Source organism: Prionailurus viverrinus, chromosome A3 (assembly GCF_022837055.1).
Source record: "Prionailurus viverrinus isolate Anna chromosome A3, UM_Priviv_1.0, whole genome shotgun sequence".
Classification (NCBI taxonomy): Eukaryota; Metazoa; Chordata; class Mammalia; order Carnivora; family Felidae; genus Prionailurus; species Prionailurus viverrinus.
The window spans coordinates 15,123,246-15,147,719 of record NC_062563.1 but is presented as its reverse complement, the minus strand read 5'-3'; the positions used below and the strand labels follow the sequence as shown (position 1 = coordinate 15,147,719).

Sequence of the window (24,474 nt, the reverse complement as noted above, 5' to 3'; positions counted from 1 at the left end):
TAAAAAAATAAAATGCTCTCTCTTGCTCTGACCTGCTGACCCACAACAATTCTAAAAAGTGCCCCTCACAGGCTTCCAGGGCAAGGAGACCCTCCAGTGATCAGTGTCAGCATCGCTGTGTTTATTTCCAGGCCTGGCCGGCAGCAGTACGGCCAGCTTCGGACCAGCCACAGCTCCAGGGCCAGGACGTGCTCCTGTGGCCCTGTTCCAGGGTGGCCGCAAGCCCTTACTCATACTTGCAGAAATCCTTAAGTCCTTTCGGCAGGTGGAGCCCATCGATGGCCAACCGGTGCACCACACTCCTCTGGATGACTAGGCGGCACAGAGTCTGCAGGGACGGCACTGTGGAAAGAAGGCTGTCAAAGGCAAACTGAACTTGAGGCTGAGACCCAAAAGATCTAGGTCTCGGTTCTCCCTTTGTCATTAACTTGGGCAAGTTCCTTCTGCTCTCCAGGCCCAGCCTGAGTCATGGGGCTGTTCGTGTGGTCAAGATAAGCACCTCTTTTCCAAACTTTGACATTGCTGCAGCCCTATTTCTATTTTAACCCCTCCTTAGCAGCTTCCGGGGATATAGGTAGTGCTTGATTCACCTATGCTCATCCAGCTTCCGGCACAGGCCTGACAGAGTGGGTTCTAGTTCAGTGAATCCATAAAATGATCACAGGAATAAATAAAGAGCTTAGCAGAGCTATAAAGAACCAGACCTCAGGATTAAGACGCTCTCAATCCGGGGCCTCCAGTGCCTTTGAACTGGTATGCCTAAATCTAGGAGCATTTGTCGAATAAAAGGGCACACGATTTCAAAGCAGCCTGGATGTAAAATCAGTTTAGAATCCCTGCCCTAGGGATTCTAGGTTAATACAGAAAATACTGGCAAAGCCAGCATCCTAATCCATCACAGCTGAGATGGCTAAACTGAGACCCAGAGCCAGAGAGCCACTTGTCCAAGATCACAAGCAGAGGCATAATTGGAAATTCGATTCCCCAACTTCTAAACAAATGCTGGACAGACCAAGGCCTTGCTAGCTGGCTTGGGAGTCCTCGCAAGTTCCTGTCCCACACTGGGCCAGGAGGGGTCGCTGCCCAGGGGGTGGGATACCTACAGCCATACTCCAGCTGGACAAGGCGCACACTCTTGGTGGAGGCAAAGACGTCCACCACTGCGTAGAGGGGCTGGGCGGCTGGCAGCCCCCGGGCGCTGGGACCCATGTCCTCGCCGTTGATGACGATGTGCATGTCCGCCGTGCCGTCAGGGCGCGGGCAGAAAAGAACGCCCAGGCGGCTGCGGCGCGCGGTCGGAGGCAGCACGTTCAGTTCATACAGCTGATCCAGGAGGTGGCTGTAGACCCCGGGCCGGCTGCGGCCCACCAGGCGGTCTCGGGGAATGCGAAACTGCTCAATGCACAGATAGGGTTCCACCAGGAGGGCTGGGGGGCGGCTGGGGACCGCTGCCTCTGCCTCCGGGCCGTCCTCCCGGGGCACGCGGTTGTGATGGCGCGTGATGGCAAAGACCCAGGTGTGGCCGAGGCTGACCAGGTCGGGCAGCGAAAACTCGGGCACCGCGGCCAGAGTGGCAGGGTCTAGCGCAGTCAGGCCGAGGCGCAGGTGCCCGCACCAGCCCAGCTCTTTCTCCTCGATCTCGACCAAGAATACCTGGCCCGGGGCCAGCGGCTCGCGACTGAAGCACAGGCCGTGAGCGAAACTCTCCACGCGTGTGGCCCGCGTCCCGGAGGGGTCCACCCGGATGTTGGCACCATGCACCCTGTGGAAGCGGGTGGGAGGGGGCTCGGGGCGCGCGGCTCTCCAAGGCGCACCCAAGTCCACGGGCTCGGAGACAGCAGCCATCTCCCAGCCGTGAGATAGGCCAGCGGGCGCCGGGGGCTATTTTGGGCGGCGTGCTCTGAGGGTGACCGCGGGGGCACCATGTAAGGTATCCCTCCCACTCCACCCCCCCACCCCCTTCCCCGAGTCTCTGCCCGGGGGTCCTAGCGCCGCTCGCTCAGCCATCCTGCCTGGACCGGGGCCCCCAGGAGGCCGGGGGATCCTGGCCGCCCACATCTGGGTCATCCGATGGCTGGCGCCCGCGAGATAACCTGAGAAGCCCGCGGACTCTGACCCAGCGCCGGCCGCCGCCGCCTGCGTCCCCTGGGTCCCCGGAGACCTGAGAGGCCGCCGGAGGAAGACTGTCACGTGGCGCCGGCGCCCACGTGACTCGGACTCCACCTGACTTCCCGTGGCCGAGCCCCTCCGGGAGAGCGTCGACGCTGGGGAGCCGAGGTGAGGTCGCTCTGGAGGCTGGAGGGGACCCGCGGTCCTGGGCGGCGCGGCGGGCGGGCGGACGCTGGGGCCGGGCCGGGTTGGGGGGCTCCTATAGCCGCCGCGCCGTCAGCTCCTCCGCGGGGCGATCGCACCGAAGCGTTGGAGGAGCAAGGGAGCGCGGAAACAGTCGGCCCCACTTCCTCCCGCAGATGGTCGGAGCCGCGCTGTCGCCGCCGTGGTTGCTACTGCTGCTGCTGCTGCTCCTGGCCTGGGCGCCCCCGGGCCGGGCAGCGCCGGACCTGGACGAGATCCAGTGCCTGCCCGGGCTGGCCAAGCAGCCAGCTTTCCGCCAGTACTCAGGCTACCTCCGCGGCTCCGGCTCCAAGCACCTCCACTACTGGTCTGCGCCACCCCCCACCCCCCACCCCGTCCCGGGCGGGGAGGTGACGGGGCGCGGGGTGGGGGAGGGTCTGAAGACCCCTGAGGGAGCCTGAGAGCAGGGAGCGCTGGAAGGGGCCCCTCCGCCTGCACCCACCCTGCTCTGCCTCCCCTCCCAGGTTTGTGGAGTCCCAGAAGGATCCCAAGAGCAGCCCTGTGGTGCTTTGGCTCAACGGAGGGCCGGGCTGCAGCTCCTTAGACGGCTTCCTCACGGAGCACGGCCCCTTCCTGGTGAGTCGAAAGCCACCATCTGCCCCCTGACCAGCAAGGGAAGCATTCCTGAAGGAAAGGGCCCGGGAGGAGGGAGAACCGGACTCGGAGGTTTTTCCCAGGCGCACCCTTCTCCTGAGCCTGGGTTTCCTCATCTGTACCGTTCGTTTCACTGTCTGTACCTTTCAAGGGTTTTGCCCAAATGTGAACTGCCCAGCATGGTCGCCCTTTCCTTCCATCCAGTTAGTCCTTGGGACTTAGCCATCTCTTTCCTCTTCAGGTGCAGCCAGATGGTGCCACCCTGGAGTACAACCCCTATTCCTGGAACCTGGTATAGCCGGAGCGGGGGGGTCCTGTGGGGGTGTCTGAGCACTTGGATGGGTTGGGGATTCCTCTTCAGTTCATTTCCTCCTCCCCTCCAGATTGCCAACGTATTGTATCTTGAGTCCCCAGCTGGGGTGGGCTTCTCCTACTCTGATGACAAGTCTTATGCAACCAATGACACGGAGGTGAGTCCAGTGCCTGCCCTTGTGCCCCAGCCTCCCTGGTTCTCTAAAGGCAGCGAGACCCAGGGGGGAAAGAGCGTGGCCTTGGAGTCTGGATTTTGGCTCTGTCACATGCTATGTGTGGTCTAGGCCAAGCCACTTCCTCTTGCTCAGAGCGGGTGGATGTCGTTATCTCAGATTCTTTCCAGCTCAAATACCAAAGCCTTTTGATCCTCTCCTCCTCTTTTCCCTAGGTCGCCCAGAGTAATTTTGAGGCCCTTAAGGATTTTTTCCACCTCTTCCCGGAGTACAAGGACAACAAGCTCTTCCTGACAGGAGAGAGCTATGCCGGCATTTACATCCCCACCCTGGCAGTGTTGGTCATGCAGGATCCCAGCATGAACCTTCAGGTACAGGGCCGCTGCAGGAGGGAAGAGAGGCAACTTGTCCTGGCCTTGTGGTTAGCAGCGTGAAAGAGGCCATTTTCTCTGTCCAACCTGGTCCCCTTTGTAACATGCTTGCCACTGGGTGGCCTGTCTCTGCTCACGTGCCTCCCACAACAGGAAGCTCACCTGTCAGCCAGCCAGCTCTGTTCTTAGCTTCAAGTGGCCTCCCCACAAACCACCTTGGATTTCAGCTTCCAGATTGCTGAAGGTCTGGGTGTAGTCAGGGGAGGCTCCCCCTCTCCTTCCAGATGACCTGAATGCCCTGGGTGTTTCACAGGGGCTGGCTGTGGGCAACGGACTCTCCTCCTACGAGCAGAATGACAACTCCCTGGTCTATTTCGCCTACTACCACGGCCTCCTTGGGAACAGGTATGGGAGGGGGCAGTTGGGCAATCTCTAGGGTGGGGCAGATCTTGAGGTCTCAGGTCTGCCCTCCAAGCACATGATACCCCAGGCCCTACCCTAGTTTCTGAGCAGGGGGTGGGGGCTGGGATTGCTAGACGTGTTTGGTGCTGAAAGGCCAAAGAATGGAGACCAGAACTTAAATGGACTCAGGAGGGCTGGCTGTGTGGCCCCAGAGCAGCTAGGTTTGGAACTTGCATACCATCCCCTGTGATCTGTTTCCTCATTGGCTGGGGTCAGTTGGTGGTGGGAGGTTGGATGTGGAAGGTGGGAGGCCCACCTTGGGCCTGAACACTTTCATGCGTCTCCTACAGGCTCTGGTCTTCTCTCCAGACCCACTGCTGCTCTCAGAACAAGTGTAACTTCTATGACAACACAGACCCACAATGCGTGACCAATGTGAGGTTCTGCCGCCCAACCTGTGTCACCCCTGACACCCCCAGCCCTGAGAATAGGACCACATCTCCTCCTTCGGGCCTCCCTGACCCCATCCCCTATTGCTTTCCTATCCTGCCTCCTCCAGCAATTTGATGTCCTCTGGGACACGTCTAGGGATGTGTTCCCACCACTACCTAGGGATGTGTTCCCACCACTACTTCCTGGGACTTTCTAGGCAAATCCCATAACCCCTGTGAGGGAAAGGATCTCCCTCTTGTCGAGCATCTACTCTGTGCCAGGCACTGGGCCGAACTATATCAACATAGATTATTTAATCTTCAAGATTCCTTTAAGGGAGATCGTATTATCCACGTTTTCCAGAAGAGGAAACCGAGGCCAAGAACGTTAAAGTCACTCGCCTGAAGTCGCAGTGCTAGGGTGTAGCGGCAGTAGGCTCTGGACCCAGGTCTGGCAGATTCCTTCCACTGAGCCTCAGTTTCCCTGCCTGTGGAAAAAAAGTGGGGGAAGGGTAATGACAAGAAGTGGAGTAGGAGAGCCGTCAATCTTGGGACGAGTTGGTGAGATCATGGGGAGGCCGGGGTTCTGTGAAGCACGGTGGCTCCCATGTATCATTGCAGCTGCAGGAAGTGTCCCGCATCGTGGGCAACTCCGGCCTCAACATTTACAACCTCTATGCCCCATGTGCTGGGGGTGTGCCTGGCCGTTTAAGGTAGGCCCTGCCGTGTGCCCTGGGGGCCAGTCCCAGCCCCCATCTGGAGGCTGAGGCACACGTCCCCCGCTTCACTTGCAGGTACGAGAAGGACGCCATTGTGCTCCATGACTTGGGCAACATCTTCACTCGCCTACCGCTGAAGCGGACATGGCATCAGGTGTGCAGGAAGAGCATGGACTTTCTCCTGGTGGCGGGGGGGAGGCAAGGAAACGAAGACCCTGACCTGCCGTCTGTGCCCCCAGGCACTGCTACGTTCTGGGGATAGGCTGCGCATGGACCCCCCCTGCACCAACACCACAGCCGCCTCCACGTACCTCAACAACCCCTATGTGCGGAAGGCCCTCCACATCCCCGAGCAGCTGCCCCACTGGGACATGTGCAAGTGAGGCTTTGCGGCCAGCCGTGGCCCCAGGGGTGGCAGGCACTTGGGGCTCCTGGGTATCAGAAAGGTTTCCCAGGATCCCTTGGCTAGGGTTTCTTGTGGGGGCGCTTCAGGCACCCAGGGTGTGACACAGGGTCCCGTGCAGGTGTTTCGCCCCTAAATTGATCGATATTTAGCCAGTTCATTCTTAAATGGCCACCTGGGCTGGTAAAATAGCGATTTACCCCCCCTGGCATTTAGTAAATAGACACTGTCCCCCACCCCCACTCCAATATAGTCCCCAGCCACAGAGATCTCCTATGACCCGTATGAGTAAGAGGATGCCGCCTGGCAGAGCAGAGGCCACTCGGGTCTGTGCTGATTGGCCAGTGCCCCTGCCCTACTGCTGTTACAGGCTGTGGTTCTCCCACCGGTGGGCTCCTGCACACTAAATGCCAGTTGCAAATCAATCACTAAATGTTCCCATATGCGTTTCTGCACGGGGGTGGGCTGAATCCCAGCCCCCCATCCACGTAAGTCCTAGAGAGATGATATGCCTGAGGAGGGGACTGAATCCCAACTCTGCCTCCCAGGCTGGAGCTTGGAGGTAGGAGGGGACGGGAGAGGAGATCTGATCTCTTTTTCTCCCTCTACCTGGTCTTCCTGGGACCCGCCCACGTGCTCCCGCAGCTTCCTGGTGAATTTACAGTACCAACGTCTCTACCAAAGCATGCAGTCCCAGTACCTTAAGCTGCTCACCACACAGGTGAGTGGGAGCGGCACAGCTGGGTCCACCAGCAGCCTCAGGACCCTGGAGTGGCATGACAAGGCGGGGCCCCCTTTAGCGTGCCACTCCGGACACGGGGAGCTGAAACTCCAAGAAATGAAGTCCAGTGACTGGCAGGGTCATGATTTGAACCTTGCTTTGTCCCCACCCCATGCTGCTCTGTCGTAGGAGGCTGCATCAGCCAAGGAGCTTTTTGGGTTGAGAAGAGCTGGCGAGAATGTGTTACAAACGAGCAAATGGAGGTTCAGGGTGGGAGAGGGCCTTGTCCAAGGTCATCTAGGAAATCCTGACAGAGCCAGGCTAGGACCAGTGGTTAGAGCATAACCTCTAGGGGTCAGATCGTCTGCGTGTACGTCCCTTCATTAGCCATGCGCCCCTGGGCAAGTTTTTCCCATCTTGAGACTTGGTTTCTCCACCTATAAGATGGGGTTAATGGTATCTACTTGCGTAGGTAAAGCATTTAGTAAAACACCAGTCATGTAGGAAACAGTCAGAAAACCCGAGTGTTTCCTGCTTTGTGCTATTTAGCAAGGCCCCTTGAATTCCCTGAGGGGATAAGGCTTGAACCCGGGAAGGGGTGGGGCCTGGGCTCATTCCAGACCCTCCCACTTCCCCCCCTGCTCTGCTCCAGAAATACCGGATCCTGCTCTACAACGGAGATGTGGACATGGCCTGCAATTTCATGGGGGACGAGTGGTTTGTGGATTCCCTGAACCAGAAGGTAAGGCAAGGATCCCGGCTCTGGGGTGAGGCTGGGTGCAGGGATAGGGCAGCTGTGCCTGGCAGCTTGGCTCTGGCAGACAGAGAGGACAAACCTGGGGAGAGTTCGGGCCCCTGAGGTCCTGCTGGCAGATGTGAGCGAGATTTGGGGACAGCCACAGGCTGCTAAGGCTTCCCTGGTGGGGCAGATGGAGGTCCAGCGCCGGCCCTGGTTAGTGGACTACGGGGACAGCGGGGAGCAGATCGCAGGCTTCGTGAAGGAGTTCTCCCACATCGCCTTTCTCACCATCAAGGTAGGGCTTGGGCCTGGCAAGGGCTACCTGGCTGGAGGGGATGGGGCAGAACCCACCCGTCCTCTCCTTCCGACTCCCTTTTACACCCATTTACCATCTGGCCCCATAAGGGCAAGCGTTCTGGGCAGGATGGGGAGAATGCAGGGCTTGGGAGAAGAGGAAGGTCGCTGGCTGAGGGGATCCAGTAGGATGGAGGGGCGCCCAGGGGCAGGGGTTACACAAGAAGGGGAATCTCACAGAGCTTTGCTCCTAGGGCGCTGGACACATGGTCCCCACCGACAAGCCCCAGGCTGCCCTCACCATGTTCTCTCGCTTCCTGAATAAGCAGCCATACTGATGACCACGGAGACTGGTCCCCTTCTGCCTGATCCAGCCCCTCTTCCTGGCCCCTCCTGCTAGAAGGGAGGTCCACCTTTATGCAAAATGCCCCTGTGGGGCAGGTCCCTGCCTCCAGAACTGCTCCCCCGCCCCTGCCTCCCCCACAGCCCTCTGCCTCCCAGACCGGGCCCCAGTGCCTCACGTAGACAGCCTGGGGGAGTTAGCACTTTATTCCTGACTGGGGTGCGGCCTGGCCCCCTCCCTTAATGCATTGGAACACAGCAGAGCTCAGGACAGCCCACGGGGAGGGTGGACGGACTAATTGGTGGATTGAGTGTGATTATGGAATTAAATTGGGTACAGCTTAAAACCCTGTCTTCTCTGTGGCACTGGGGGTTACACAGGATGCTATAGGCTGGGAGGGGCCGAGAGGGTCGAAGTCCTGGATGCCCCTGCCAGCGTGGGGTTGAGGGCTCAGGCAGCCGTCGTGGCAGGTGGTGGGGCACTGGATGCCGAGGTGTCGCTGGTGCTGACAGGCCGGTTCTTCTCAATCACCTCTCGCAGCCCTTTGGCAAAGTGGAGGTCGGCCCCGATGGTGAGGAAGCCCTGTGCAGTGGGGCAGAGAGGGGAGCCTCTTCATTCCATTACAGAGACCCAAATCTAAAGATCGAGACAGGCCCTTGGCCTTGAAGGGCTCTCAATCTAGTGGGAGAGGAGCCTCAAAGAAGTTCTAGCTCCTGTGAAGGGTGTGAAAGAGGCTGCAGGAGCGTGGCCTGTGGGGGTCAAGGAGGGCTTCTGAGATGGCCTCTTAGCTCAGGTGTTAAAGTGGGATCCAGGAAGAGTGTTGCAAGGTGAAAGCACAGCCTGTGCAGAGGGCTGAGGTCTGATGGAAGATTAAAATGGGAGTGACACTTGATAAGGGAGGGGCTGGGATCTGACAGCAGAGGGAGGTCAGGGTCGTGAAGTGGGGGGAAGGCTCTGCCCTCTTTCTCCATCACTCACTCCCCACCCCCACTCACCGCATGGTTGGTCACCACCTCGCGCACGAAGTTGATGCCCTCGGGTAGTGGGATCTGCACCCCCCGCCACATCCGCTCTGTGGGTGGGAGCAGCGGGCTCAACCTGGGTCCACCCAGCTCCCCTCTCCTTTCCCTCTCCTCCCTCCCGTCCCCAGCCCTACCATTGAGCATGGGCATCACCCCAATCTGCAGCATGGTCTTCAGAGGGGTCTGCAGTGGGATCAGCTGGGAGGGAGGAGGCAGGAAGTCAGGGCAGCCAGCAGGAAGCGGACTTGCCTTAGCTGCCCGGCCCCAACCCAGCCCTGGCCCCCTCGCCACTCCCAACTCACTGCCAGCGACTCCAGTGCAGACTGGTTCGAGTAGATTCGGAACCTATGGGAGACAAGTGTCTGGTGGGCACGAACCCTGGAAGTTCCCCTTCCTCAGGCCACCCAGGCCTACCCGCCAGAAGCCCCTGACTTTCAGCCTGCAATGCTCCCACCTACACACCTGTCCAGGGGTTCTGCCGCTTTCCAGGTGTGCATCCCTGGGTGAGTCATTTCTCCCTCTTTGGGTTCCTTTTTTCCAAGGCTACTACTTTTAATTTGTTGAGCGCTTCCTCTACGCCAGACTCGTGCTGGCAGCTTTGCCTGTGTTGTTTGTGTTTATTTAACAGAACGTACAGAGCTTCCTCCCTACCAGATACTAAGCGTGTTACAAACAGTTAACTATCATTAAGATATTTTAAAATGCCAACTGACTTAATCCTCCTAACAACCCTAAGAAGTAGGCACTGTTAAACAACTCGCGCTTTTTAGATGGGGCAGATCAAGCCTAGAGAGGTTAAGTAATTTGTCTGAGGTCTCAACAGCTGGTAAATGGCAGAATCTGCCTCTGGAATCTAGGCTCTTAACTACTGCCCCGCAGTATCTCATTTAACCCCTAGCACCTGTGGCTAGCATCACAAACAGCACAACCTTACAAAACGGATGCTACTTTTCCCTACATTTAGCCCAGGAAGAAAATGAAGCTTAGAAAGATAAAGTGACTCTTCTCAAGATCACAAAATTTGTGCTGAGGTTTCTGCCCGAACCCATGTTGTTTGGCTTTTTGCTGTGTGACTGAGGGCACGTCCTTTAACCTTGCTGGGCCAATTTGGACACCTCATAATATCTGTTCTGCCTCTCTCTCGGGTGTAAGACAAGGCAGAGAAGTTACCCTTGAATAAGATGCATTTGTTATGCATTAACAAAGACCTTAGCTCTCCAGTGGCTGTAGATCTGAGTGAATTTCAGCTCCCCACTTGTTGGGCAGGTGCAATTAACCTGAAGACACGGAGGCTCAGGGAGGTTAAGGGCTTGCCCGAGATCTTGGCCATCTGCTTACCGGCGCAGGTCCAGCTGGACGCGCAGCGCCTTTCCCCGGAGTGCCACCTTGGCGCTGAGACGGGTGTCCTGCAGGCAAGGAGTTGGGAGGGGGGTGTTACTGACCCAAAGGATCAACAGCCCGCATCTCCCTGACCCTCAGTAGCTCCTAATCTGGTGCCCGCACCATAATCATGCTGGACAGTTGGACCTCAGGCTGGTCGGACGGGACCAGGGCGATGGTGACACTCGCGGTGACAGAGACGGTGGTACCCGAGGGCTTGATGGTGCAGCGAGGTGGGGCCAGGACCCTTAGCTCCAACTTCAGCGGGGAGTCAATCACCGCCGGGCTCTGGGGACAGAGGAGCGAGGGTGGATCAAAACCCAGATCTGTTCCCTGATGAGCACCAGGAGGGGAGGAGGGCTGGCTCAGGTTCTGCCCGCTGGGAGCCCAGGCACACAAATATGAAGGCTGGTGTGGCTTCCCAGACCCTTCAGAATTGTGTCTAGCCTCTGTGCCTTTGCTCACACAAGGGAATGTCTCATTCTAGAAACGTCTCCTCTTTTCCTGCCTTCCTGAGCTCTTGGTCGTGGGGATCCATCTTCAACCAGCCTCCTGAGACTGCGTTTGCATCAAATATCCCCTCTCTCTGCCATATTTCCTCTCTCTAACCTGCCGTGTCCTTTGTCCGATAGGCACTCCTACTTCACTTGTGTTAGCTCATTGAAACCTCTCAATGACCATGTGAGGCAGGTATTCTACTCATTTTTGAGATGGGAAAATTGAGGCACAGAGAGGTTAAGTACTTGTCCAAGGTTATGTGGCCCTCCAGTTGCAGAACCTGGGATTCAGACCCAGGCAGTCTGGCAAGAGAGTCCACACTCTCGCTGACGCTTGGCCATCAGGTTGATGGAGACGATGGTGCTAACAGCAATGATAAGAACAGCAGCCAGTGAGTGTTTCCTGAGCACTTACTCTGCACCCGGTGCTGTTCCAGTCCCTTTGCATGAATTGATTCAGCTAATACTCATGACAGTTCTGTGAGGTTGTATAGTATAAAGGAAATTAAGGGCAAGTCCTTTAATGGTCACTAAGATGCTTTTTACATTTTGAAAGAGTAGGTGGGAACTCCTCCATTAAACAAGGGAAAATAAGGCAAAAAAGAAAACCACATCAGGGGCACCTGGCTAGCTCAGTCGGTAGAACACATGACTCTTAATCTTGGGGTCGTGCGTTGAAGCCCCACAAAGGGCATAGAGATTATTTAACAATCTAATTAACTAACTTAAAAAGACTACATCAGTCATTGTTAAAGCGCCCCTACACTTACAGAGCTTGGGTCTCAGCCTGTCCTCATAGCTTCATGAAGAGCAGGAAGTAGCAAGGGCCCTTCAAGGACTTGGAAATGAGTTTGACAAATAAGAGGACCGGGTCACAGGCAGGAGGCCAGGCCTTCTGTCTATTCCACAGTGGCCTCGGGGGGACTCCACCCGCACACCTCCACCGTTCCCTCACTGGTATGCAGGTGCTATGCCCTCCCACCCTGGCCAGGTGCCTACCTCCTGCCCGCACTCACCAGCAGGACGATGCTCCCAAAGTAGGTGGCCCTCAGCAGCATGTCCAGATCGTGGGGCACCTGGGTAGGGAAATTGGGGGTGAAGCAGGGTCATCAGGAGCTCCGTGACAGGGCCCCTCTTGCCCATCCCACAAACAGGCCCTGGCATACCTTGTCCCCCACCAGTGACAGCTTCAGGGCACCCGCTCGGAAGTAGCTTTCCATGGCGGAGTCAAAGAAGAACTCGGAGAAGGCCACGTACACCATCCGCTCCTCCTCCCGCAGCTGGGGCTCAACCGCCCGGTTGGGCAAGCTCCAGTTACCCTCTGCCAGGGGAAAGAAGGCCCCCTGCAGTTGGGGGATCAGGGTCAAGGCCAAGGCAGACTGGCCCAGCACCCAGATGTTCCCACACCCTGTGGCAGGCACTGTGAGGGATGGTGGGGGTCAGACCCAGCTGCTGTCCTTAGGGGACTCCTCAGCACAATTTTTAAGTTTTATTTATTTAATCTCCACACCCAACGTGGGGCTTGGGCTCACGACCCCAAGATCAAGAGTCGCATGTTCCTCCCACCTGGGCCAGCCAGGCACCCTCATTAGCACAATTCTTAAAAAGGCATGCAGAGGAGGGCAGCTTCAAGGGAGCACTCCCGTCAGACTGGAGAACGGAAGCTCAGGAAAGGGCTCAGGAGGAGGTGGCATTTCAGTGGGCCTTGAACGATATATGGCAGCAATAATAGCTGCTGCTTACATCTTACACAGTAATTCTTCCATGCCCTTGACATACACCAACTCCTTTAATCCACATAATCTCCATGAGAGATGTTTTCTTACTGTATTATAGCCATTTACATATTAGTAGGAAATAGGCACAGAAAGGTTAAGCCACTTGCTTAAAAAAATTTTGGGGAATGGGGCGCCTGGGTGGCGCAGTTGGTTAAGCGTCCGACTTCAGCCAGGTCACAATCTCGCGGTCCGTGAGTTCGAGCCCCGCGTCAGGCTCTGGGCTGATGGCTCAGAGCCTGGAGCCTGTTTCCGATTCTGTGTCTCCCTCTCTCTGCCCCTCCCCCGTTCATGCTCTGTCTCTCTCTGTCCCAAAAATAAATAAACGTTAAAAAAAAAAAAAATTGGGGGGGGGGGGCGTGCTTGGGTAGCTCAGTCGGTTAAGTGTCCAACTTCACCTCAGGTCACAATCTCACGGTTTGTGAGTTCTAGCCCCACGTCGGGCTCTGTGCTGACAGCTCGGAGCCTGGAACCTGCTTCGGATTCTGCGTCTCCCTCTCTCTCTGCCCCTCCCCCACGTGAGGGGAGCACAGAGCCCGACGTGAGGCTCGAACTCACGAACCGTGAGATCGTGACCTGAGCTGAAGTCGGATGCTTAACCGACTGAGCCACCCAGGTGCCCCTAAGCCACTTGCTTAAGATCACGCAGCAAATAAGTGGCAGAGCCAGGACCTGAACTTCAGACATGCCAGCTCTAATCCTTGCTCTGAAACCGCTACACTCCATCCACTGTGGGGAGCAAAGGAAATGGCCACGGAGTAGCTGTGTGGCCTTGGGCAAGTGACATCACCTCTTCGAGCAATGTCCACATCCCCAAAATAAATAAAACAGAAGTGCCTGACTCACACAGTCATGAGAGTGAAATGAGATTATGTGCATAGAGCCGTCTGTCCAGCTCCTTCAGGGAAGATGGGGAAGGGCAGTGCATGAGCAAAGGCCCTGAGGTAGGAAACGAGGGTGTATATTTGGGAAAGAATGACTGCAGAGAAACAGGGTGAAGTTAGAAAGGTGGGGCCGGCCCCAGGAGTTGACCCTGATTCTGTAGGCAATGGGGAGCCATGGCAGGCTCAGCAACGGAGTGGCCTCATCAGAGCTGTGGTTCAGGAAGACAAAGGCAGCGACGCAGGGGACAGGTCAGAGATGCCACACCAGCCAGGCAGCTCACCCGGAAGTCCATGTCCAGATTGCTGGCAGAAGCTGCAGGATCCTTCAGGAGGGAGTAGTCGATGCCAACAAGCTCATCCACATTGCTGCGTACTGTGGGAAGGAGCTCAGTCACTCACGCTGTGTCACGCTGGGCGAGGTGTTCACCCTTTGGGGCCTGTTTCTCACCCATAAATGACGGTCATCAATCTTCCCTCATAGGGTTGTTGCGGGGATCAAATTAGCTTTATGTGGGGAGAAGCTGCTATTACTACTCCTCCTACCACCACCACTACTACAGGGCTTTTATCAGATCACGAAACAACACGGCAAGGGATTCCCTGCCCTCATGAGTTTTCCCTGCCTCCTCCCTCCCTCCCTGTGCCCCGTGTAGGGGGCACGGTGATCTCTACCCCACAGCAGACAGAGGTCAAAGCTTAGGAAAAGGGAATCCATGTTAGTTGAGCACCTATTAAGTGCAGGGGACGAACACACACGGGGTCCCAATGATCAGCGAGCACATAAAGACAGAGGACCTTGACAATCGTCACGCAGCTAATGCTCACAGCAACCCCACGGGGAGGCACCCCAGCCAGGCGAAGATGGCAAGGCCCAGAGAGAAGTGAGTACTGACCTGGGGTCACACAGGGCAAGTCCGCAGCAGAGGCCATATGGGAACCCAGGGTGTGGCAGGGGCCTTGCCTGCTCTGAGCCATGGCCTGGCAGCTGTATACCCAGCCTCCTCCCTACCCCCCGGTCCAGCCCCAGGCGTGGCCCAGAGCTCCCTGCCCAGCCAGCGCCAACTCACCGGGCACGGTGTCCAGGAGGGAATTGAGCAGCACCATCCCTGCATGGTAGAGCACGGGGCAGATCTGCAGGGCGGGGTCCAGAGTCAGGGCCTTCAAAACGGAGGGCACCCCCCCCCCCGCCACCACCACCACCACTGCCGTACCTGCTGGTTGAGGAGGAAGCGCATCCCCGAGGTGATGAATGTGGAGAGGAACTCATACACCTTCCTGCAAGGAGGGGAGAGACCGTGTGAGCCCAGACACTGCCCTACCCCAACCCAGGTCCAGGAGAAATCAGTGGCCAGAGACATGGGGAGGAGGTGGTTCAACTTTGGCCCGAAGCACCAGCTCTTTAATGAAGGATTTCCAAATCCCCTCTCCAGCCTGATCCGAAAGACCTCTCCTAACCCCTGCTCCCACCAGCCAAACTGAATTTACCCCCAGTTCCTCAGACCCGCTGCGAGCATCCCCACCTCCAGAGGCTTACTCATGCCCTCCCTTCCACCCTCAATGTTCCTGTCCTATATTTTCCCCCAGTCCGGGCCCAGATGCTTCCTCTTCCAGGCGGTCTTCCCAGACTACCCTCTTCTGAACCCCTGGAGTACTCTCTTCGTTCCTCCCTTAAAGCCCTGATGGCAGATGTTTTGTCCCTTCAACTAGGCTCTGAGCTCCTTTATGAATCCTCAGGGACTGGCATACACTTTATTTGTTAAAGAAATAAATAAAAACTTGAGGGGGACCTGGGTGGCTCAGTCGGTTTAGCATCTGACCCTTGATTTCGGCTCAGGTCATAATCTCACAGTTCACGAGTTTGAACCCTGCATCGGGCTCTGCACTGACAGTGTGAAGCCTGCTAGGGATTCTCTCTCTCTTTCTGCCCCTCTCTCTCCAAAAAAAAATAAACAACAACAACAAACTTGCACTGTACCAACACCAGATGATAAATCCACCATATTTTCTCTCCCACTCTCTTTGAGAACCATCACAAAGTCCATTTCTCAGCCCCAAACCTGGAAGTGTGCTATTTTTTTTTTGTTAAGTAGTAGTAAGAACTGCCAGTTATGTTTGTTGTTGTTTTATTTTACATTTGAGAGAGACAGAGCGTGAGCAGGGGAGGGACAGAGAGGGAGAGACACAGAATCCAAAGCAGGCTCCAGGCTCTGAGCTGTCAGCACAGAGCCTGACACAGGACTCAAACCTGAGCTGAACTGGGACGCTTAACTGACTGAGCCACCCAGGTGCCCCAAGAGCTACCAATTATTGAGAACCAAGTTCACGCCTAACTGCCTATTGATCCTCACAATGACTTCTATCTAGGAAGCTAGCCACTAATATGCTAGGTGCCGTTCTAAATATTTTTACATATATTAACAAAGAGTCCTCCTAATATCATATAAAATAGCTTCTATTATCATCCCCATCTTACCAACGGGGAAACTGAGGCACAGAGCTTCGATGACTTACCCAAGGTCACACAGCCAGGAAATGAGAGTACTGAGATCTGGACCCAGTTGGCTTGATTCCCAAGCCTGTGCACTTTGCATTGCACTAGGCAGATGGCCAGTAAGGCTCAAAGGGGGCACCCTGGGTGCAACTAGGGTTGGAGACAGGGCTTACTTGAAGGTTCCCCCAAAGGCTGCGTGCATTCTGGAGACCAAGGCCTGGCAGGAGACGTTGGACACTTTGATACGGCCAGTGGGGTCCCTGGAGAGCTGCAGAGCTGTGCGGATGGACACGCCTTCGGCAGAGGCATTGATGTAGCCGCCATCATAGCTGCCAAGGGGGTGCGGGGCATTTAATGTCCAGTTTGGAGCTTAACCACGGCTTCTCTACCCCGCTACCCACCCCATATATATCATGATACCTCTTAATAAGGCTTCACTTCGGCAGTTTACCATTTTACCAAGCCCTATCAACCCTTATGTAGTGGGTATGCTTTTCCCTATTGTACAGATGAAGAAACTGTGACTCAGGCAAAAGGGCTGCCCACAGCCCCACAGCATCCCAGCCCTCCAGATCCCCCCTCCACTCCCCTGGGGGTGCCAGATCCTCACAAGAACCAGTAGAGAAGCTGTCTCCGGAAGCGCAGCCCCAAGGAGGCGTTGCTGATTTGTAGCATCAGCTCCTGCTCTGGCTGAAAATGGAGCTCAGAGGATGTCAGCTGCAGCTCTGTGACCTTCACCCTGCAGGAGGCCTCGGGGTCATATTCAGGACCGAGAAGAGGGGGCCCCGCCCAACTACAGGAAATTCCTTCTCTTCTCTTCCAGTCCAGGCCTGGGGAAACCGGGGCGGGTGGAACGAATTCTTCCGTTGCCCCTCGAGCGCCCAGCCTGGACTTGGACAGCTCAGAGAGGAGCTTCCCCCCTTCTCTTAGAAGCCTATTGCTTCCATTCCCTTCCCTCTCACACCCATGGTCGCTAGACCTGGTCTTTTAACAGAGTCCTTTGATTTTGTCTCCATCGGCTGAGCTCCGCTCCATATCCCAGTTCTCCTATCCCCACCATCCCAAGCAAGGCTCTTATCTCTTGTTCCCCTGACCTCTCCCACCTCTCCCGGGTATCCTAGACCCCACTCTCATCCCTGGGCAAGTTTCGTGACTCCGCCTCTTCGGTGCTCTTTGGCTACACCTCAATCCCAAACCTTCTGCTTCGCGGTGCTCAGTCCGGCCTACGTCGGAGGGCTTGACCTTTATTTTCAATGCCCCGTCCAGTTTCTTGAGTCCCGCCTCCCCGGTTTGGCCACGCCCCCACCCGCCCCACAGACCCAGCCAATTTCCCCGCCCCTAGGTCCCGCCCCCAACGCAGAGGCTCCACCCCGGAGTCCGAGACCCCGCCCTCCGGGTCTCCTACTTACTCCGAGATGTTGTAGTAGAAGTAGCCCTCCTTGCCCCGCAGGTCCGGAATGGTGATGGTCTCCAGCTCTTGTTCCAAAAAGCGCAGGCCCTCCTGCTTCACTGAAGTAGCAGCGAGGCCCTTAGGTCTTGCGCCCACTGCTGGAGCGACCCCTCCCTCACCCGCCCTCATCCGGCCCCGCGCCTTACCCAGCTCCAACGCCTTGGAGGTGATGCGGATCTTGCAGCCGGGGAGCTCGGCCTGAGCGCCTGCCAGAAGCGCTAGGAAGAGGGCCCCGAAGAGGGCCATGGCGAGCGGGCCTGGGGTGGGGTGGGGTCGCTGGAGTCATCAGGACCGCTAGAACCCACTCCCCGGTTGTCCAGCCAGAAGAGGGGCTGGCGAGATGGTTACCCTCGAAATAGCTCTTCGGGGAACTCGGAACCAATTATATTGCCTCCATTTGGCAGATGCAGAAACTGAGGCTCAGAAGGGCGATGCGACTCGCGCTCTGGCTCCCAGAGGATTTGGGGCACGGGGGGGAAGGGGAGGGGACATCCTCAGTCCCCCCGTGCACCCGCCGCGTGACGAGTTTGGACCTCCCAGGGACCAGCGCCCCCCCCCCCCTTTCCTTTAGCAGAGGGCGGGCGCGGCTTGCATGTTACCATGGGAACGGTTGCACGCGCATTCCTGGGGGGTGGCTTGCGGTCTCCCAGGCCCCGCGCCGGGGGAGAAAAGGGGGCTGCCTGCCCAAACTCGGGCTCCCGGGTCTCCCGGCTCTGCTGGGTCCTAAATTCCTGCCATCGAGATTCGGCCTGGTACCCCCCATATCAGCACCCTTCTTCATGGGATCTCTTCCCCTCCCCGGGCTCAGTAGACCAGGCGGCTCGGCGAGGGTCTGGGGGTGGATGGGGACGCGCCCCGACTCACTGCGGCGGAGCTGGGTGGTCGGCGGGGTCACGTGGTGCGGCGGGCTGCGCAGGGGATCCGGGCGGCGGGGTCTGGCGGGCTGTGCTGTTCCAGCAGCCTTTATAATGCCGGGCCTCTCCGACCCCCCTCCTCTCTCCCGCTCTCCCCTCCTCCCTCGGGGGTTGGGAGGGGATGGGGCGGAACGCTGGCAGCCGGGAGGGTGGAGAGGGCTGTACGGAGCCCCGTGACAGGCCCGGCCGCTGTCAAGACAAGTGGGGGACCCAAGCCGGGAAGGAGGGAGGGAAGTGCAGGAGTTGACCCGCCCAGTCCCAACAGTCCTTGCTTCTCTGGGACCTTGGTTCAAATGCCAAACGCCCATGTCTTTCTGCATGATCCTGGACAAGTCACTTCACTTGGGTCACTGAGCCTCAGTTTCCTCATCCAGCAAAATGTGCATGGTAATTGGAACCACCCACAAAATCAATGCTGGAGGCACATTTTTTTTTTTCCTTCCCTTCCAGCCACAATCATCTGAAGACCTCTCCTTGCCAGGCTTCACTATGGGACCCCCTAAATGTCTCTGGGTCACTGACTAGGGTCCCAACAGGCCCAGAGACATCTCCCACTGGGATCCAAGCAAGTGCTGCCCACTCAGGAGGACAGTGCACAGGCTGCTGGAATCACCCCAGAGGGAGGTTTGGTGTTTCTCAGGGACTGTGAACCTTGTTTGTTTTCTGTGGGTTTTTTTGGTGAACCTCTGAAGCTAGGTTCTCTGCACAGTATCTCCATATGCTGCCTACAGTGTTCCCAGCTCTTGGGACAGGTACACAGTAAGTGCTTGCTACCTTTTTGTTATCAAATGGATGAAAGAGGAAAGGAGAAGCAATAAAGATTAGTGTCCATTGAAAGTGTATTTAGCACCAAGCACTCATCCAGGTAGGAATACCAACGTGTCCTGATTTGCCTAGGACTTTCCCGGCTTTGAAACTGAATGTCTCCCTTCCAGGATGGTTCCAGGGTCCCCAGGCAAACCAGGATGGTTAGTCATACTAGATCTAGATTAACTTATTTAATCTTCTTAACCTATGAGGCTGGTGCTAATATGGACCGGCTTTAGCAGGAAAACAGACCATCATGCCATTACTATCAGAGAAGCCATGAACTGTTTGTGAAAGGGTGGGAGGTGGTGTTTACAGCCTAGTAGTTATCGCACAGCCAGGATTCAAATCCTAGGCTGTCAGTTCTCAGGTCCAATTGTTGGACCCCTTGCTGAGGCAGCTCTGAGCCTTAGTTTCCTCTTCCTAGAACAGAAACCATAAAGTTATTGCAAGAATAAATTAAATGGGGGCGCCTGGGTGGCTCAGGTGGTTAAGCATCCGACTCTTGAATTCGGCTCAGGTCATGATTTCATGGTTCGTGGGTTCAAGCCCCCCACCAGGTTCTGCACTGACAGTGCACAGCCTACTTGGGATTCTCTTTTTGACCTTCCCTCGTGCTCTCTCTCTCTCTCTCTCTCTCTCAAAATAAATAGACTTAAAAAATTAAAAAGTGGGCATAGTGCATGTTTTAGACATGGTACATGGTACACCACTTGGTGCCAAATAAATGCTGGCTGTTAAGATTAGGGGCACAAACCACAAGCACACGAGACAGAAAGCATGTAGGACAGGAACAAAGAGAGTGCTAAGGATATCCAGAGGAGGAAGTGCCTTAATGCCTTTGAACTCTAGTAACCCCGCTCTTCCTGGAGCCTGGCTCAAGCAGAAAACCTGGTGGATGTTAGTTTTCTTTCCTCTCATTTTCCTCACTGAAATGCAAGCTTCGTCTTTGTACCACTGTTATCTCCTGGGAGATGCAGGGGATTCTTATCCCCTGAACTTCCCTGTCCCCACAGCAGCCCCAGTGAGCTTTAAACATAGCTACGTGATCTTGGTCCAGTGGTTTAACCTTCTGGGCCTGTGTTTCCTCATCTGGATTGCTCTCCTGAGGATTAAAAGAGTTAATGCATTTAAAGGGCTTGATAAGCACCTGGCATTTCTTTTTTAATGTTTATGTCTTTATTCTGAGAGAGAGAGAGAGAGAGCCAGAGAGAGAGGAGAGCAGGGCAGAGAGAGAGGGGGACAGAGGATCCGAAGCTGGGCTCAAACCCACGAACCGTGAGTTCACCATCTGAGTCGAACTCACGTCCTGCTCTGGCCACACTGACCTTGGCACTTGCTGTTCCCTCTGCTCAAAATGCCTTTCCACCTGATCTTCCCACAGCTAGCTCCTTGTCATTTCGGTCTCAGCTTCGATGGCACTTGCTCAGAGAGGACTTTCCTGCCTACGCAGCAGTTACTCTCAATCACATCAGCCTGGTTTGTTTGCTTTTATTGATCTTGTGACTATTTAATGGTTTACCAAGTTGTCGGAGACATGGCCTGTCTCCATGAGAGCTGGGCTCGGGCTCACCACTCATTCCCAGTACCTAGAACGGTGCCTGGCACTAAGCGTAGGCAGTGCCCATTTGCGGACTGACTGGACAGGTTCAGAGACCTCAAATGTGCCCGGGGAGCAGGTGATACCTATACCACTCTGGATTCTTCCACAACTTCTGCACCTCACTGTCTCAGCCCAACTGACCCTAAATACAGCCCTGGGCTGGGGGATGAAAAGATGTACCCGATGGCCTTGATTCCAGGGACTTGCCCGGTCAGCCCAGCCCTCTCCATCACACTGGTTTCCCCTTTCTCCCAAAGCTTGTGCCCCCAACCCTCACATTTCAGTGATACTGGCAGATGTGAAGCCCAGGAGGGACTTTGCCAAGCTCCTCAACACTTGGCTTGAGGGATGAAGAGATCAGAATACCCAAATCCCTTTGCACTTTCACTCCCGGCTTTGAAGAGGGAAGGAGGGACTTCCCAGCACTCGAAGGGACAGGAAAACAGTGCTTTTCTAGCCCCTGCTACGCACCGGGGACAGTGATATTGTAAAACATGAGAGGAGCCAAGCAGTTAAGAGCTTTGGAATCAGACAGACTTGGTTCGAACCTTGCGTCTGTCGTTTCCTAGAGCAGAGGTCAGAGAGGTGTTCCTGTGAAAGGTCAGGTAGTACATATTTCAGGCTCTGCTGGCCCTGTGGTCTCTGTCACAGCTGTTCAAACTCTGCCACTGCAGCCTGGAGGCAGCTATAAACAAGGCTCCCTGGATGTGGCCCGTGGGCCACAGTTGGCCAACCCCGTTCAAGAGTAAATGAAAAAGTAAATCTCTTTAAGAGCCTCAGTTTCCACATCTGTCACATGGAGACAATCTAGTGCCTGCCCACCTCTCTGGGTGGCAGTGAGATTTTAAAGTAATAAAGTATATAAAGTGATGAGCCTAGTACTTGGCATGCTAAAGGTTCAATAAATGTCTCTGGTCACTAGCATTAGCTAGTTGTTTCACAAACAAGAAGTGCTTTACAAAATATGAACTCACTGAGGCACCTGGGTGGCTCAGTAGGGTAAGCGTCCGACTTCGGCTCAGGTCATGATCTCGCAGTTCACGAGTTCGAGCCCCGCATTGGGCTGTGCTGACAGCTCAGAGCCTGGAGCCTGTTTCGGATTCTGTGTCTCCCTCTCTCTGCCCCTCCCCAGCTCATACTCTCTCTGTCTCAATAATAAATAAAACATTAAAAAAATTCTTTTAATCAAATATCAACTCACTTGAAAATTCATAACATCCTGTAAGACAGGTATCATCATCTCATTTTACAGATGAGGAAACTGAGACCCAGAGAGGTTACCTAACTAGCTCAAGCCAATCTGGCTCCAGAACCCATGCTCTTAACCAACCCACTCAACTGTGTCTCTTTTTAAATGACCCCATTTAGTCCTCACCACAATTCCTTGAGATCGTTATTTTTTTTTAAGTTTATTTACTTATTTTGAGAGACAGAGAGAGCACAAGCAGGGGAGGGGCAGAGAGAGGGGGAGAGAAAGAATCCCAAGCAGACTCCGAGCTGTCAGCACAAAGCCCGACGCGGGGCTCAAAACCAAGAACTGTGAGTTCATGGACCTGAGCCGGAATCGAGAGTCGGATGCTTAACTGCCTGAACCGCCCAGGTGCCCCGAGACATGCTGTTATTGCCCGTTTTGCAGACTGGCAAACTGAGGTACAGCGGGAGGAAGTAACTGGTCCGAGTGAGTAAACACAGTCTCCACTGACCACAAGATACCAAGTTGGATTTCTGCCCAAGATGTCAACATGTGTAGCCCGGCTTCCCCCGCCCTCTCCCTGTCTCCAGCTGTGTTTTCTTTGGATCCTCGCATGGCTTGGAGAAGCCGCGTCAGCCCATCTCCCCTCCTGACCATTCTCCCGCCCCCGACGCCCATCCAAGCTACCCCTCAGGAAATGAACCCCCTCCCTCTCGGTCCGCTGGAGCCTGTGGCTGTACGTGCCTGGGTTGGTCAGCGTGGGTGTGCCTGGGAATGTGTGACAGGGGATGGTGTTGGAACGGGGGAGAGGTATGTGTGGGGGGACAGATGTCAGAGCGACAGCCTCCGATTCCATCTCCCCAGGCAGGCGGAATGACCCCGCGTGGGGGCCAGACATTTACCAAATGGGGAGAAGACAGGACTGGGGCTCTCTGCGTTTGGCCAGGGAAGAGCCGCTGACTGCCTTTCTGTGGCTTCTAAAGCCTGGACGTTGGCCTTTTGGTTTCTCCTTTTCTTTAGTTTTCTCCTCAGAGACCAGCTCCTTTTTCTGTAGATGGAGCCGGCCACCTGGCCCCCAAAGGATCTTCTGGATCGCGGGTCTTGTGAATGCCTGTCCTGGTACCTCTCCGGCTCCATGTGGCCTCGAGCCGCTTACTCGCCCTCTGATTTCTCTCCTTTGTTTCCTTCGCGCTTCACCCTCGTTCCCAGTTTCTATGCCTCTTGCAGCCTAGCTGACTCTGACTCTTGGGGGCCTCTTTGCTGATGGCCCTCTAAACCTCCTGTCCCCGCTTTCATTAGCACTGGGCACGGGCTTCCCAGCTGCTCACTGCTTTGAGGAAGGGGGTGGAATATCTGTATGGTGCCGGCTAGATGTCTGGAGTTCACGAGCCAGAAATATAATTCCAAAGTAACTGACGGGAGCGGGCAGCAAGCGGTAGGGACTTTTCCTTTTGACGATGAGGATGGGCCACCGTCTTCAGCCAACGCTCGCCTCTCTGCCGGCCTTTGCAAAGGTTGCAGGAAGCACCCAGCACATTCCAGCATCTTGGCTTTTTCCGAGATGCTCTGCCACCACAGTCTGTGAGGGCCCAGCATGCACACGGCCGGGAGTCATGAGGACATCACAGCCCTCCGGCCTCCCTCCTCGTTGTCACCCAGCTAGAGCCATGTGTCAGCACTGTCCCCACGCGGGTGCCAAATTCTCCTGCTCTCCCAGGCTTCCCATCTCAGATCACGGCACCACACTCACTCAGATGCTCCAACCCGAAGCACAGGACTCATCCTCGACTCTCTTGTTTCCTTTGCGGCAAATCCTGGTGTCCCTAACTCCAAAAGGTGCCCCGCATCCGTGCACACCTCTCCCTTCGCACCACCACTGGGCCAGGCTGTTTTCTTCTTTTACCTGGACCACTAGTCTCCTCTCCCTGCCTCATGATTGCCCCTAAAGGTCTAGCCTTCCTGCACCAACCACAGTGATCTTTAAAAAGTAGAAACCGTAGTATCTTACTACCCTGTCCAAAAGCCTCCGGTCACTCCCCATCACACACAAAATAAGATCTGGACTCTGGCCATGAGCCCAGAAGGACTCTAGGTGGTCTAGCTCCTGCCTACCTTCCTCTCCACCTATCTGCTACCGCTGTTGGGACACCCACTCACTCAGCCTCAAACTTGGCCATTTACCCTTCTTCCCTCCACAGACCTTGCCTGGTTGGCTTCCTTCAAGCCCTCGAGTCTCTACTCAAGCGTCACCTGCCTTGGAAGGCCCCCTCCCCATCGCTGCCTGTTGTTCTGTTTAATTCCTCATTGTCTGTTTCTTCCAGCAGACTGAAGGCCCCAGTGGGGTAGACGCCTGACATTTACTCATGGCTGTGTCCCCAGGGCCCGTCACAGAGTCTGGTACATGGAGTGTGGGCGGTTATTACCATCTGCAGACCCTTCAAAAGGAGGATATTTTATCACAGACTGAGCAGCCCCAGCCTAATTCCCTCCTGAGCCTCTAAGCTCCCTCCGCTCCCCGCTGGCACCACGCATCCCCTTCCATCTCTCTGGGGTTCTCTGGAGCTGGTCTGCAGCCAGGAATGCCATACTTTCCTAATCTCTTCAG

At 55.8% G+C, this 24,474-nt stretch overlaps 3 protein-coding genes across 4 annotated transcripts; 1 reads left to right on the top strand and 2 right to left on the bottom strand.

Moving 5' to 3' along the window:
- Window positions 1-100: 100 nt before the first annotated feature.
- On the bottom strand, window positions 101-1,894 carry NEURL2 (neuralized E3 ubiquitin protein ligase 2). The gene is made up of 2 exons (XM_047851229.1): window positions 1,104-1,894; window positions 101-342 (listed from the first exon to the last, which is right to left on the bottom strand). The coding sequence occupies exons 1-2, from the start codon at window positions 1,843-1,845 to the stop codon at window positions 227-229; spliced, it is 858 nt and encodes a 285-aa protein (XP_047707185.1). The 5' UTR covers window positions 1,846-1,894; the 3' UTR covers window positions 101-226.
- Window positions 1,895-2,137: 243 nt separating this feature from the next.
- CTSA (cathepsin A) lies at window positions 2,138-8,200 on the top strand. Of its 2 annotated transcripts, none has more exons than XM_047851220.1 (15): window positions 2,138-2,277; window positions 2,469-2,659; window positions 2,817-2,928; window positions 3,188-3,238; window positions 3,330-3,416; window positions 3,647-3,802; window positions 4,116-4,207; window positions 4,555-4,639; window positions 5,257-5,348; window positions 5,430-5,508; window positions 5,594-5,733; window positions 6,403-6,478; window positions 7,131-7,220; window positions 7,408-7,512; window positions 7,766-8,200. In XM_047851220.1, exons 2-15 carry the CDS (start codon window positions 2,469-2,471, stop codon window positions 7,847-7,849), a joined length of 1,440 nt encoding a protein of 479 aa, XP_047707176.1. In that variant the 5' UTR covers window positions 2,138-2,277; the 3' UTR covers window positions 7,850-8,200. The 2 variants fall into 2 exon arrangements, with proteins under 2 accessions (XP_047707176.1, XP_047707174.1); XM_047851218.1 differs by having other exon boundaries at window positions 2,142-2,277; window positions 7,375-7,512.
- Window positions 8,043-18,468, bottom strand: PLTP (phospholipid transfer protein). Its single transcript, XM_047851225.1, has 16 exons — window positions 18,218-18,468; window positions 17,500-17,610; window positions 17,313-17,412; window positions 16,514-16,642; window positions 16,077-16,232; window positions 14,624-14,687; window positions 14,480-14,543; window positions 13,694-13,785; window positions 11,920-12,096; window positions 11,770-11,829; window positions 10,380-10,544; window positions 10,215-10,282; window positions 9,179-9,221; window positions 9,011-9,074; window positions 8,850-8,926; window positions 8,043-8,436 (listed from the first exon to the last, which is right to left on the bottom strand). Exons 2-16 carry the CDS (start codon window positions 17,597-17,599, stop codon window positions 8,305-8,307), a joined length of 1,491 nt encoding a protein of 496 aa, XP_047707181.1. The 5' UTR covers window positions 17,600-17,610; window positions 18,218-18,468; the 3' UTR covers window positions 8,043-8,304.
- Between the last annotated feature and the right edge of the window lie 6,006 nt (window positions 18,469-24,474).

Coding starts and splice junctions, on each gene's coding strand:
- CTSA (XM_047851218.1), top strand. CDS start 2,469: ATGGTCGGAGCCGCGCTGTCGCCGCCGTGGTTGCTACTGCTGCTGCTG. Junction 5,509..5,593: donor TGAAGCGGACATGGCATCAG/GTGTGCAGGAAG, acceptor CTGTGCCCCCAG/GCACTGCTACGTTCTGGGGA. Junction 5,734..6,402: donor CCCCACTGGGACATGTGCAA/GTGAGGCTTTGC, acceptor GTGCTCCCGCAG/CTTCCTGGTGAATTTACAGT.
- NEURL2 (XM_047851229.1), bottom strand. CDS start 1,845: ATGGCTGCTGTCTCCGAGCCCGTGGACTTGGGTGCGCCTTGGAGAGCC. Junction 343..1,103: donor TGTCCAGCTGGAGTATGGCT/GTAGGTATCCCA, acceptor TTCTTTCCACAG/TGCCGTCCCTGCAGACTCTG.
- PLTP (XM_047851225.1), bottom strand. CDS start 17,599: ATGGCCCTCTTCGGGGCCCTCTTCCTAGCGCTTCTGGCAGGCGCTCAG. Junction 14,688..16,076: donor GCCTTTGGGGGAACCTTCAA/GTAAGCCCTGTC, acceptor CCCTCCTTGCAG/GAAGGTGTATGAGTTCCTCT. Junction 11,830..11,919: donor TGTCACTGGTGGGGGACAAG/GTATGCCAGGGC, acceptor TTCCCTACCCAG/GTGCCCCACGATCTGGACAT.